The sequence below is a fragment of the Populus euphratica genome, unplaced genomic scaffold (genome assembly GCF_000495115.2).
Source record: "Populus euphratica unplaced genomic scaffold, PopEup_1.0 scaffold498.1, whole genome shotgun sequence".
Classification (NCBI taxonomy): Eukaryota; Viridiplantae; Streptophyta; class Magnoliopsida; order Malpighiales; family Salicaceae; genus Populus; species Populus euphratica.
This window is the reverse complement of record NW_011500124.1, coordinates 252,839-267,436: the sequence shown is the minus strand read 5'-3', so window position 1 is coordinate 267,436 and position 14,598 is coordinate 252,839. Positions and strand designations below refer to the sequence as shown.

The following is a 14,598-nucleotide window of genomic DNA, read 5'->3' as shown; positions in this document are numbered from 1 at the left end:
GATTTAAAAAAAAAAGCTAGTTTAGACCTTTTTTCCCCAAAAAAACGTTTAAACCTTTTTCTTTTTCCAAGTTATTGTTGTCAAGTAATGACATGAAGAATAAGGTGGTATATTTGTCATTATTTTCTTTGGGGAAAAAACATCTTAGAGCTATTAGGAGAAAACATATTTTTTAACTAATAATTAGAGGGTGTTTGAAAGAATAAAAGCGGTTGCTTTTCAAAGTAACTTTAGCTTAGAAATATATCAAAACAATTTTTTTATTTTGTGAAAAAATTGATTTTGATATTAGCACATTAAAACTATGTAAAAACATAAAAAAATAAATACAAAATTTCATGAAAAAAAAATTCAACTTGAACTCCAAACAGACACTAAAATATGTCAACAACCCACGTTGCTTTCAAATGCACAACCATTGCTCTTTATCCACACCTATAATCAAAAGAAACGGTTAAAAATATTAATTTAAGTTCACGATCCCCATCCCTTACAATATATTCATGTTGTTAGGAAGCTTGTAAACTTCACAATTTGGATAGAAGGACAGAGTACGTGGCACTCGAAAACAAGAGGTAGCAGCAGCACCTGTTTGAATATCTATGGAAGGGGTTCTACTAGTATGATAGGTAGAGAGAGAGAGAGAGAACCCCACCATTCTAAAGAACAAGCTGCTATTGTTTTTGCTTAATCACATGTATTGTTCATGTATTCTAGCTCGGTTCTCTTCCCACCACACTTTGGCATGCATCTCCCCGAATCTTTCTCGACTGCAAAAGATATGCATACAACAAGAATACCAGTAAATACAATAAGTTAAAAAGGATAAAAAGAAGTGGTACAAGCTCAATTTCTTGGACGAATGATTCAAATGCTAAATGTACATTGTTGTCAGCAATAAAAACAATTGGTGAAAGCATTATGATTGACTATAACCAATTTTTTTAATCATTATCAATTATAGTCATGATTGGAAATAAGTTAGAACTCTATCATAACCTACCCAAACCAGTTGCGTAGAGTCAACTCAAATATACTCCAAGGACTTTTCCTAGTGGGGAATGCAACGTTTGCTTAGTCTCTAAAACAGCTAGCCTTATTGTTGAAAGGAAAAATGATGCTAGCTAACAAAAAAATTTATCAATGGATATTTATATCATTTTATAGAACTATAGCCCTGACTGATACCTAAATAAAATCATTTTAATTTTTTAAGTCTAGGTAGAAATGTGGTCACAATGGCCACCATCTATGTAAGATAAAATTATCAACTAACTCTAATGTGGTTGATAGTTTTGATCGTATAATACACACTCATATTTTACTATTGGCATTTTATTTTGTTTTTAGATTTTATTCCTTATAGTTCACATGGTTTACAATTCAACAACTAAATTTTATATTCAATTTCATTCTTTAAAATTATATTTTCATTTTTATTTGTTGCTTTGTTAAATGTTCTGATGGACTAATTTAACCAAATAATTTTTTGGCTTTTTGTTAAAAAAAAAAACAGAGAGATGAAGAATTAAAATTAACACAAAGAAAGAAACAAAGCTCTTTTATATAAAAAGCACTTAAAATTTCTATTTCATTACACATTCACATTTTACCATTGGCATTTTCACCACCTTTTTACACTTTGAATCCTGTAGTTTGCACAATTTATAATTTAACTACTAAACTGATTTCTTTTAAATTTAATCCTTTAAAGTTATGTTTTCATGCTTTTATATATTGAATTTTTATTTATTTATTTTCTATCACTCACCTATGCATTCTTAAATGTTAATGACCAATTTTAGAAAAAATTTTGGCTTTATTAAAAAAATTAAGAGATGAAAGACCAAAATAGACACAAAGGAAGAAACAAAGCCCTTTTCCACAGAAAGCATATAAAACTTCCATTTGATCCCTATAGTTTAAGTTTTTTCATATTTCATTCATGTTTTTTTAGGTTATTATGTTTTAGTTCTAATTTGTTTTTCATGTTTTAGTCCTTAAAAGTTTAAAAAAAAGGGAGAGTAGCCAAAAAAAGTTAGGAGGAGAAAAGGTTTTGGGGTGACTAAATTACAATTACCAATAACTTCAATTTTAATACCAATGGATTTAGCTTTTAATAAAGTAGCTTAATGGTAATGATTGTTAGCTTTAATGATGTCAAATAAAATAGATTGGGGTTTATAAAATTTAGTCAAATATATTTTGTTGTTGGAAATAGGGTTTTTATGGCTATAGGAGTATAATTGTTTTAAGTGAAGAAATGGTTGAAATTTGATTTTTTTGGATCTCATATCTTGGATCCTGATTTCCAATCATCGGTGATAAATTCGGTGATACAAAAATAAACTAGATAGTTAGTGTGTTATTTTTCTAAATGAGTGATGTGTTGTTACTACATATAAATAATTATAATAATAAATAGTTTGTGTTTTTTTTAGAAAAAAAAATCATCACTTTAGCTTCTTTTTCAAAGGCTAGTAGTATGAACCTAGCCTTTCATTTTTTTTATTTAATTGTTATATTTGTAGAATAATTTTTTTAAATAAGATTAATACAAGTAAATTTAGAAAAACATCCAATTATACATGATTTAAAAAAATACTCATAAATAGTTAATGAGAATAATTCTTTATACTAATGAAATACAATCCATGATTTTTTTTAATTGAAATTTGTTTTTTATAAGATGCTAAGTTTTTATTTAAAAAATTATTATTCTAATAAAAAAAGATATGATTTTGTTATGTAGAAAGCATGAACAAGAAAGGAGGCTTTTGGTTAAAGAAATATTTTTTTTTCTTATTAATTTAAATCATTTGAATTTCTGCACATGTTTATTCTAGTTAAGCTAGATTTTTATTGAAAAAATCATGCTATATATAAAACATATATGTTTTTGGTAAAACAAAGAAGAAATGCATTGATAATAAAATCAAATTTTGATTAAAAATATTTTTATAATTTAAATTATTTAAATTCTTTAAAATAAGTATTCTGATTACTGTATAATCAAATAAAAATAGGTTTAAAAAATCATCTTATAATAGTGTGTGGGTACATTGCTAGTACAAAATTATTCAAAAAATACCTCACCTGTCAAAATAGGTTGAAACTAGGGAAGCATGAGAAGCTTAAAGACCATATCCATGTATGATGAAGTATATATTTGAGATTGTGATTCAAGCTAGATTGGAACAGAGATTAGTTAAAATTTTATTTTATTTTAATTTTTTTGGATCATTTGAATGTTTTTATATTAAAAATATTTTTTTAAAAATAAAAAATATATATTATTTTTATATATTTTATGAGTGAAAAAAACTTTAATAAAATAACCAATACCACGCTATAAAGACGCCTAACATAAATAAATTCTGGTTAGAAATTTGCAAGAATACCTATGTAACCTCTAGTTCATTTATCAGTTAAAATGGGTGTGGAAACCACTGTTTACCTAACTGTCAGTGTTTTGCTGCTTCTTTTTTTGTTCTTTTAATTGAATTCTTGTGTAAGCTAAAGCCACTGGGCTGTAAATAATGTCATGGAAATGCTGACAACCGACTATACTTGCTCGCATAGTCTGCTCCTTTTCCAAAATGGAAACTGGTTAATCTTTTCAGGTGTAAGGCTTTCTGAGCAACTATAACTCATCCAAGGAATAGGAACAGAATCTTACCTGAATCTGACTCGTCTGATCTCTCTTTTACCACCTGGCAAGACTCTTATAGTGATGTAAACACCTTGTTCATCCTGTTCAACCCATTCAGTTTCCATATCACTGGCATTGCTGATGGAGAGCTCTCCTGAGCAATCAGCCTCCCTCGATGAGCTACTTCTTATAGATGCATCCATTGAAGATGTTTCCGTCTTAGCTCCACTGATGCTGGAGAGTTTTGGGGTAGAGGTGAGACCAATAGAGTCACAATAATGACGAACCGGAATTGGGTGGTGGTCAAGTGAATCTGAGGATGAGTGGCCCATTCCCATTCCTGTTGGACGATACAAATTACGAGGTAACCGCTCTCTATTCAGTGGTGGTGTTACAGGGATGTCTTCTGCAGATTCCATCTTTGAGCTCTGCAACAGGGTTTAGAAAATGGCATGTTTAGAAATCACTGTAGTTCATACCTCACTTCCCGACATACATGGTAATATATTGTGCAAAGAGGTCATTCAATGCAAAAACTGGTGTCGTCCTGCTGTATGTTTATTTCGTGGAATTGCGTGATGCTGCATCCCATTCATATAGATTTGTGATTTGGGAACCTAAATGATAATGTTCCAACTGGCCATCTGAAAACACTGTGCTCTAAACGACCATGCATGCCTTTAACTGTCAGATAACGGAGGAACTCACCTCATCCTCGGATCTTGGGGGTGGCGGAAGTGGAAAAGCTTGGCAGTTAAACCTCTGAACATTGTAAAGCTCCATGATCCTGTCGTAGTTCTCTGCCCACCATCTTTGAGCTTGCCACTTGTTGAACATGTCTCGACTGTATAATCAAATGAATCATGCTAAATTCAGAATCTTTATTTTGAAAAACCATCATGTAAATACTGAGAGTTGGCATCAAAGGATTTGGCACATGTCATGCGTTTGGTGAAGCCCAAATCAAAGATTTAACGTGAAAACTTCCATTGGACATGAGGGAAAATAATACTGTAACAAAATGTGATAGATATTATGTGCCAGGATCAAATTTTCCCAAGGCTTCAATAGAGTCCTCTAACATTCTACAAATAGAATGATCAATAGAGTCCTCTAACACTCTACAAATAGAATGATCAATATACTCTACATCATGCGAGCTAGAACTTGTTCACATGCCTACTGCTTCAAGCATGGAAACTACCATCAACCATGATCTTATATATCAATTTGGTGGTATTATTATCTAGGGCACAAAATTGGACACCACGTCCTTTTTGACACAAATGAATTCACCACTTATTTTAAGAGCACTAAAAAGAATATAAAATCTACATGTGTTAAAAAAAACCGAGCTTATTTATAATATTTATATTATGTAACCCGACATGATCTATTAAAATAAAATAATATAAATATTATGAATGATGGTGGGTCAAAATATCTAAATAAATATAACGAGTCGAGAACAGGTTGAGATTTTTTTTATAACTTAGGACATTTGAATTAATTTAAACTTATCACGACTAATTCTCAAATCCACTAAACACTCTAGAACCCAATAAATAAGTAAAATACAGTAAAGATGACAAGCATGCACAGCAAAAATTAAACTTGGATGCAGAAAAAAGAAACTAAGACTCTTCTTCCGTTAGGTCATGATCTCAAGTACACAAGTTGAGATTTTTAATATCTTATTAACTTGACTCACTCTTATAATCTAATATAAATAACTTGGTTTTTAGTATAAACAATTTTTTTCTTCTTTCTCTCTCTTCATTTTTTTTTCCTTTATAGACTTCACACTGTTTCCTTTATAGACTTCACACTGGTAGCCACCTTGCATTCTTTTAATTTCTCCTTTTAATTATCTTCTTCAAACTTCATATAGGTATTACTTTCTAATTTTTTTATCTCTTACCTGTAACCGATGCTTTTGGCAAGCAACAAACTTGAAGTTTCTTTTGAAGTTTTGATATGATGAAATAATAATGCATTTTACTATTCTAAATTTTTTTTGTTTAGTAACTAAGAGGTTATGAGAAAATAAATGAAAATTTCAATAATTTTTTTTGAATTTCTATTTTCTTAATCAAATCACAAACTCAAAAACACTTTTTAGTCTCTTCCTACTAATTTGTCTTTATATTATATATTATATATTATATTGCACTTTAATTGTTTGAAAAATAATTAAATATAATTTTTGTTTTGTTTTGTTTTTATATGGAAATTGTGATAAGTTTTATGTTGCTATTAATATATATATTTTAAGTATTTTATCTAATTTCAATAGTTGCAAGCCAATATTTTTTATGATTGCTAAGAATATAAGAATTAATATGTCTAACTCATGAATATAGATAATATCCACAAAAATTTTAGTATAACACGATATATTTAATCTTTTTTGGTAAAAAAAATTAAATAAATCAAGTTTATATTTTATAAAATATAAAATATAGATTGAAAATAACAATGGATCAAAACCCTATACACAGTATTTATGCAAACCCCAGTAAATATAACCTTGGGTGTTTAGACTAGTATTCTAGGTAGTAACATTATTGAAGTGGAATGTCTAATCAGTCAAAGGAACAAGGCTACTTTCATCATGAGAGGGAGGGAGGGAGGGAGGGAGGGGCGTTTAAAATAAATCTAGTAGTAATATCAGAGGACAAGACCAAGCAACAAGAATGGTATATTGGATTGAAACCATCCATTGTTAGTCGGGGATAAAAAAAAAACTCAATAAAGAAAGAAATCATCCCAAATAGAATGCAGTGGGAGTCATTAAGGAGAGGCAACTAATTAAAGTATAACCATCACAAGTAATGACCAAGTAAAATTCTTTTTCAAAATCAACATGCCAAGATCATTAAAAATATTAAAACATATTAATTTAATATATCCTCAAACTTAAAAAAACCATTAAAAACATATATAAAAACAGAAAGCATGGAAGCATTCGACCAAGTAAATGGTCACACAAGGTGACAAAGCCACGGAGAATCAGGCTTCGGGGTTACGAAATACATGTATTTTCTGTTGAAAAAGAAAAGGGATGAGCCTTCTTCCGACAATGCTCAGTAAAAAGGGTTCAGACACAATCAAATCAGCCCCCACCACCACTAAGCAGAGGTGTTCCTCTCCTGGATTGCTTCTCAGGAGGCGTGAATTTTACTGTTGGGTTGTAGGTCCTGCACTTAAGTAGAGGTGTTTAAGGTACAGTTTGGATGGATGCTCCTTTTTTGCCTGAACTCGTGTTGCTTAAATAGTTAAGACAAAATCATTTTGACTTTTGTTTCCTTTCCTTCAATATTGATTGCCTTTTTGGTTGATTTGTTCAATATTCCTCCACATAAACTCAAAGTTTAACATTTTAGGCTCTTGAAACCAATGACATCCAAACAGCACCCAGCTTCTTCCAACCATAAAAAGGGGAAGTGACCTAGGAGCTGCTCACCAATTAATTACGTGTCTAATCCACCAGCAATCATCTCTATCACGATACCCAAACAGACACAACTCTCACCGCAGGATCAAAACATCACATTGAAGGGAATCACCACCGTCCAATAAAAAACAAGCGAGATATACGCACCTGAAGCGTATCCGCTTGAGATCATTCCCTCCCCTTGGAAGCGAAACTAGGGTGATGAGTACACCGGGCTCCACTTGGGCCACCCATTCTTTAGGCTCCTTTTCTTCCACGAAAGCTATCGGCTGGTCGACCCGACGCCCGCTGCTATTTACCGAATTCGGGGTCCCTTCACCGCTGGAGCTCGATATACCTTTCAGCCTCGCCTCCATCTCTTTTCCCCACGTACGCGGTGTTATCGAGCTCGAGCTTCCCGTCCTCTGCAGCGGCAACCTGAATCTCTCCGACTCTGCGTCTGATGCAGTCCAGTTGTTCCTGAGTCGACCCTGAGTTGTTGTTGTTGGCACCGTGCATGGGTTGCAGTGGCGGTATGCACCTGATGCCTTTAATGCCATGTCCTTTAACTATAGAAATTAAATAAAGCATATTTATAGTTAGTGTTGGGTTTCGGAATTTCTATTTTATTTTTCGTTCTCGTGTGTGGCTGACAGGAGATACCTGAGAAGTGAGGGATTTGATGGCTTGGTGTTGTTTGGCAGCGGTGGGATGATTGGTGGTGGTGGCTGAGCCGGCATGGGGTTGACTCAGCGAGTCATCACCAGGTTGTTTAGAACGAGCTATACAGGTCAGCATTTTGAATTATGCTGGAGGCAGAGTCTGTGTCACAAACAGATGCAACAGCTTAAAGGCATTGTTGAAAATTCGGAAATCAATTAGCTGGGTGGGGTGTGGAAGTAAAAGTTGTCAATATAAATTAGAAATAAAAACAGAAACTCAAGAGGGAGAGAAAACAAATGCTCATGCCCGTACTGTCAGAAATTAACAGGGAAATCGGAGAATCAGTAGGTTTGTGGAAGCAAGCGCGAACAACGAGAAGGCCCTCGAGTCCAGTGCTCATGCAGCGTTTCGTTTAGTTGCGAACTTTAAATAACAAGATCAGAGATTCTCTGTCAACAACAACAATAACAATAAACTATTAAATAGAACGAGATCAAAAAGGGTGTAAAATCCTTGGCAAATAAAAAATTGAAACCACCTTGATCGTGTATGTGAAGGACTGCATTCTTTTTTTTTTTTTAGATTAACATGGAGGACTGCATTCTTAAAACTATGGCAGAGGGGATCTCCAGTAAAAAGAGTTGAAGGAGAGCGTGAGAGAGAGAGGGAGAAGAGAGGCCATTTTCTAGATGCTATTTCTCGGGAGTGACACTAAAAATGCTATAATGGAAAGTGCTCATTTCGGGTAATGCTTGTTTGTCGATTTTTTTATTTAATAACCTAGGTTAGATGCTGTGGCTCAGCCTGCCAATTTTCCTGTGCATTCAGGCCGCTGTTTTCTGTCTGTCGGTCTTGAATTCGGGAGATGCTTTTGTTTTTTTGGTCGTGGGAGATATTTATTTGGACCGGGCTGCTTCTTCATTAATCTTAAAAGCCCACTTAATTCTTGCCTCGAATGTCATCGTCTGGTCCTTTTCTTTGGATTGAAAATTGATTTTTAATTGTTTTTCTTCTTTGTCTCGTGTATGGTTTACCGCGCATATGTTTTTGTTTATTGTACATTATAATAGTGGCTTGTGATTTTGTTTTTAAAAAAACTCCATGGATGAAATGATATTTTTCTATGGTTCATTTGTTATTTTTAAATTGTTAAGGGTCGTCTCGGTCTCTTCCTACTCCTTATACGGCATGTGTAGCTGTATCTCTGATGCATTGCTAACATTTTTCGCTATTTTTTCTTTTTTTTTCTTTTCTTTTAGAACTATGTGTATATCCCTCTCCATTTTTATATCAATCTTTCAAGTTACTTTTCTTTTGATTTTATCCCTCATTTTTTATTTTATTTCTTAAATTTTATTTTATTTTTAACTGTATCCTTATTTAATTTTCTTTTTTCTATCAAATTTGATACTCATTCTTTTTATTAATTTTTTTGTATATAAGATAGTTTTTTTTTTAATTCCTCCCCTTCATTTTTTTTCTCCTTCCATATATGATTCTTATTCCTTTTTTTTTCTTTGATTAGTTTTTCAATTAGAAATTTTTTTTTAATTTTATCATTTAACATTAAATTAGTTGATAATTAAAATTTTTAATTAACCAAGGTTTTCAATTTCACAGGTTACAAATTTGAAATATTAACCTAAATTTAGAATATTTATATAAAACAACACTTACCTTGGGTTCAAGGTTTTTTTTTTTCAAAAAAAAAGAATCACTTTTAAAGCTTGATTATCACCTTAGGGGTAATTTGGTCTTTTACTTAATATTGATAATAATTTTAAAAAAAAAATATTTTTTCCTGATTTCGTCCATCGATATGAAGTGGTTAAGAAATAAACTTCATGATAGTTTTTTTTCTTGAATTGTTTAGGGTTATCACAGTCTCAAACAGAAATTTGTTTTAGAATTGATGCTTGACTTTGTAAGCATTTAATTTTTATCATATAGTTAAGTAATTTTTTTTTAAAAAAAAAAAGTTATTAAACCTAACTAAGCTCATGAAGCAAGTCACATATAACCAAGGTTATTCAATATGTCATCGTCTCAAAGCTTTTTTAAAAAAATCTTGATTTTTTTCTTTAAGTTAATTCATTTGATTTCCTTTAAACTCATTAAATCAACCAAATTCATTAGAGAATAATTAGGATTCCACCTTTCTCACTCAATGTTTTTTTTTCTCAATTTACTCGTATTCAAATGAATTATTTTAACAAATAAAATATAGATACAATTGCTCGAAGATCAACTTATTTGAATATCTTGCTTCCCTAAGCACATATTTTATTTTTATTTTTTGCATGCTAATTTCACTTTTATGTTTGTTTTCTCTAGTCAATAAAGCTTTTTCATGTTAATTCCACTCTTATGTTTGCTTTCAACTATCTTTAACTATTAAACTAAAAATAAAAAATGTTTCACCATTAAAGATCACATCTGGATGGATAGTTTGGAATACTGATAGTGATAATTTTTCAACAAGTTTTTTGTTTACAAATTTATCAAATTTATTTTTTTATTTTTAAAATTTATTTTTAACATCATCATAAAAATATTAAAGCAAAACAAAATTCAATTTTTTTGTTTTTTTTATTGCTCAAGTTTTTTTTTGTTTTAGTTTTCAAATTTCTTCTTTTTATGATTGGTTGAATTGGAATTGGACCTTATTGTTTGCCTCTATTCACTTCACTTTGGATTTTCTTGGTATCGGAAAAAAAAATTGGTGCTCGATTGATGCCCTATTTGGGAAAAACAAATTCAATTTCATTGATTGGAAACAATAAAAGTTTGAAGGATGAATTTGAAACTTGTCAATTCAAGGACTGATTTGAACAAAAAAAGGAACAATTGGGAAATTTTGCTAATGCATTGGAGAGGCCGTCATATTTTAGTAGTGCGAGCATCAAAATTTGACGTCCAATTCCTTTCATCCTTGGCGTTATCTAACTCACCTTGTCATGGTCAAGCTCTACGCGTAACATGTGTCAACACACTACAAGATTTCACAGTTTTACCAATGGAAAAATTTCGTTAGTGTGTAATTAGAAGTTCATTGGTGATTTTTTTACCGACATCATCACCAATGGATTATGTCCGTTGGGTTACCTTTCGTCGGTGATTCAAAATTTCGTCGCTATATCGGTCGGCAAAACAAAAAAACCATTTGCCGATGTTTTACAGACGGAATTTACGCGCCAAAAAAAAAAGATTCCCCTTTGAAATATACCGACGGATTTGTATTCCGTTGGTGATATCGTGATTTACCAACGGAAACTAACCATCGGTAAAGCTGTAGGTGAGTGTATGAAATACCGACCGAATATATCCGTCTGTAAATTCGTCGGTAAGTGTGGCAACTACTATTAAATGCCGACGGAGTAATTCCATCGGTAAGTTGGTAGATGAGTGTATGAAATACCTACCAAATATATCCGTCTGTAAATTCATCGGTAAGTGTGGCAACTACTGTTAAATGCCGAAGAAGTAATTCCATCGGCAAGTCAGTCGGTGAGTGTTTAAAATACCGACCAAATGAATCCATCGGTAAAATCCTTGGTAATTTTTTTTTAATTTGTTTTTAAAAAATTATTTAGGATATATAATATAAAACTATATAAATTAATTGTAATATAAACCAATTATGCAAATAAAATTTATACTAAACAAAAAAAAAAGTTAAATAATATTCATTACAAACTGAATATATTTCAAAAAAAAATATTAAATGAAGTTTTAAAGTTAAATAATGTTTATTACAAATTAATATAAAGGTGGAGCTGGAGGAGGAGGAGGAGATCCTGGAGGAGACTGGTGGTTAAACGACCAAAAAGGATTAGGCGCACATGTTCCACTATTTGTCATGTTCATAACCATTTCACAAAGCTATTCATAAGCCGCTTTTTGTTGTTCATACTCCGTTTTTTGTTGTACTTGAGACGTTTTGAGTTACGCGTACTCTGCTGATAAGTGGTTGTATTTCTCGGTGAGCTTTTATCAAGATTGACAATACATTCGACATCTGACATCACATCAATCGATAATTACTTTCCTGATGAATCTTAATTTCCCTTAGTTCAATGCCTTGGTTTGCTAAAAATATCAATTTTCTTGCTTCTGGATTTTTGCCAACTCACTAGAGTACCGAAGACAAATAAAAGTTTTTGAATGAAGTAAAGAACTTTTATTAGGATAACCCTTACTTATTCAAATATTGTCATGATCAAATATTTTGAAGATGCATTTCGGACAATGAGGTAAGTAGTGTCATTAAAGTTTGTTATTCTAAGGCATGTAAGTCATTTCTCATTAAAAAAAATGATTGTAAAAATCTTACAATATGGATTCTATTGGCTCACCATATTCAAAGATACACATATATTCTGCAAAACTTGTGAAAATTATCAAAAGTCAGGAATTATTTCAAAACATAAGGAATCTTTAGATAATCTTATATTAACTTTTAAGACATTCTGGTGGAGATGTGCATTGTGTAATTCATGATTTATAACCAAATTTTCAAAAAAAAAAAACATGCTCGTCATAGACTTGGGAATCTGACTAAAAAAGAGCTTGTTTGCTTGTTTTTTAAAAAATTAGATGGGAAGCTTATCCTCGATCTATAGAGGATGTTTAAGCCATTTTTGGATGTAAAACCAAGGGAAGAAGTGAGCCACAATCACAACTACTTGTACATACACATGTTTTAAAAAAAAAAAAGGGAAAGGGGGGAGACTAAAGCTAGCCTACATATAGGTAGTATGATTGCATTTTTAATTTCTTATCTATAAAATCTTCCCTTTCTTCTCTTCATTTCTACTCAACCCACATATTCAGCAGATATAAAAGTGTGTAGAAATGGCAGGTTCCTCAAGTCATCAAATAAAAAATATTTATTCTTTTGGTGGATCCAGTCCTTGGAAAGAAAAAAGAGTTTTTAGAATAAGTAAATCATCTTAGTAGGGTACTAGCTAAGAGAAAGATTATTTTAATGTATAGGGGAAACAGTCTTAGGTCAATGGGGGGATGTGTCAGTAGCTGCATTTTTAAAAGACAATCAAGTTTTGGGGATTGTCCCCAAAACTTTAGCAAAAGGGGACATCATTGAAAAAATAATTGAAGAAGAACTATAGATCTCCACAATGTCTGATCAAATGAATATAATAATGAAACACGTTGATGTCTTCATTGTCTTACTAGGTGGTCTAGACACATTGGAAAAGATCTTTTATATTTTCTTTTGGGCTCAACTTCACATTTACCATAAACCTATAGGTTTACTCAATGTTAATGATTTTTATGATAAATTGTTGTCTTTTCTTGATTATATTGTGGAACAGAATTTTCTAACATCTTCGACATGACAAATTATAATTTCTAATGCTACTGTTGAATAACTGATTGATTAATTGCAATCTTTCATCCCTGTAATTAATTCCTCCATGAGTCAAATAAAATGATCAAACAAGGAAAGTTGTAAAAAGTTTAGATTGGATTTGAGCCTTTGCTTGTGAAACCTTGTGTCTTTTGATTTTATTAATAGCATTATATTTTGTTTTATTATTTTTTATATTTGTTTAAGTGTATTTAAGGTTATGTCTTCTATACTTTATCTTTGTACCTTAAAACATTGAGGACAATGTCTCATTTTGGTTGGGGCGAAAGGGTAGTAGTTGATAAAAAAAACTAATTAACTACTTTTGTTTTTAATAAAACCATTTGACAAAACTGTTATTACTAGGATGATAAAGTAAAAGAGAATTTTATTAACTCTTGAAACGCATCTTAGTAAACATTTACCAATGGTTATTTGCAATATTCATAACAAGGTCTATCAAATACTTATCTTGAAATATTTAAGTTTATAAACTCTAGCATTATTATCAATTGATTTTGCTCATATACTCATTTAACAAGTATTCTTAAACCTTCATTTTCACACACACTTCAACATATGATTGTGGATTACATATTGAATTATTACATTACTTATGTTCTTTTGTTAAAGGTAACAACTAAGAAAAAAGGATAGTAGATAATTTGTAAAAAAAACAAAAATAGAAAAAAATGATAAAAATGTAAATAAATAAATAACTACATAGATAAGTTTAGTTCTGTAGCCTCCCTAACCTAAGCAATTAAGTTTGAAGGGGTATTTTAACACCTAATGCCTTAAAGTCAACTGACTTTGAAGCTATTGACCCAGTGCTTGTTATACGGGTTAAGGAGAAAAGCTTAAGAGAATTAAGTATTGCATCATCTATGTAGAAGCATCTGCAACCTGAGTTACTAAGCTCGAAGGGGTGTCTTAACACTTAATGCTCTAAGACCAACTGGTTTGGGAGTCATTAGCCTAAATCTCGTTACATGGGTTAAAGGTGCATTGTGTTTTAAGTTATATGTATATATATTAGAAAAAGAAAAAAATAAAAATAATAATAATCTCAACCCAAAAAAATTAACATTAAATATCATAATAAAATTTTGTTTTCTACCAAGTAAAACCCCATAACTATGTGTTGATATATTAAGCATAAAAGAAGGTTTATTAATATCTTGTTTAAGAAGTATGAAGTAGATATATAAATTTAATAAGAGTTTGTTTATTTGAATAGATTAATGGAAATTGAATGATGAATACCTTACTTTGTGAAACTTGCAAATTAATTTTTTAATTTTAACGCTTTGATTACTAAGAACTAGTAATAAGTTGGTTGGGGGATATAATTAGTACTTAGAAGTGCATTTTTATCAAGGTTTTATATCATTATTTTGAACTTAAAGTATCAATAACTCCTTAGCTAGAGTATTTTCTATAATAACATATCTAATAATATAAGGTACTTTTAAT

At 31.0% G+C, this 14,598-nt stretch overlaps 1 protein-coding gene across 4 annotated transcripts; it reads right to left on the bottom strand.

Annotated features, from left to right (window-relative positions):
• Positions 1–358: 358 nt before the first annotated feature.
• Positions 359–13,380, bottom strand: LOC105110207 (protein Brevis radix-like 4). Of its 4 annotated transcripts, none has more exons than XM_011005172.1 (8): positions 13,369–13,380; positions 8,290–8,317; positions 8,064–8,200; positions 7,752–7,910; positions 7,257–7,657; positions 4,361–4,496; positions 3,680–4,080; positions 359–770 (listed from the first exon to the last, which is right to left on the bottom strand). In XM_011005172.1, exons 4-8 carry the CDS (start codon positions 7,884–7,886, stop codon positions 692–694), a joined length of 1,152 nt encoding a protein of 383 aa, XP_011003474.1. In that variant the 5' UTR covers positions 7,887–7,910; positions 8,064–8,200; positions 8,290–8,317; positions 13,369–13,380; the 3' UTR covers positions 359–691. The 4 variants fall into 4 exon arrangements, with proteins under 4 accessions (XP_011003474.1, XP_011003472.1, XP_011003473.1 ...); XM_011005170.1 differs by lacking the exon at positions 13,369–13,380 and adding an exon at positions 8,341–8,625 and having other exon boundaries at positions 8,046–8,200; positions 8,290–8,303; XM_011005171.1 differs by lacking the exon at positions 13,369–13,380 and adding an exon at positions 8,363–8,625 and having other exon boundaries at positions 8,290–8,319.
• Between the last annotated feature and the right edge of the window lie 1,218 nt (positions 13,381–14,598).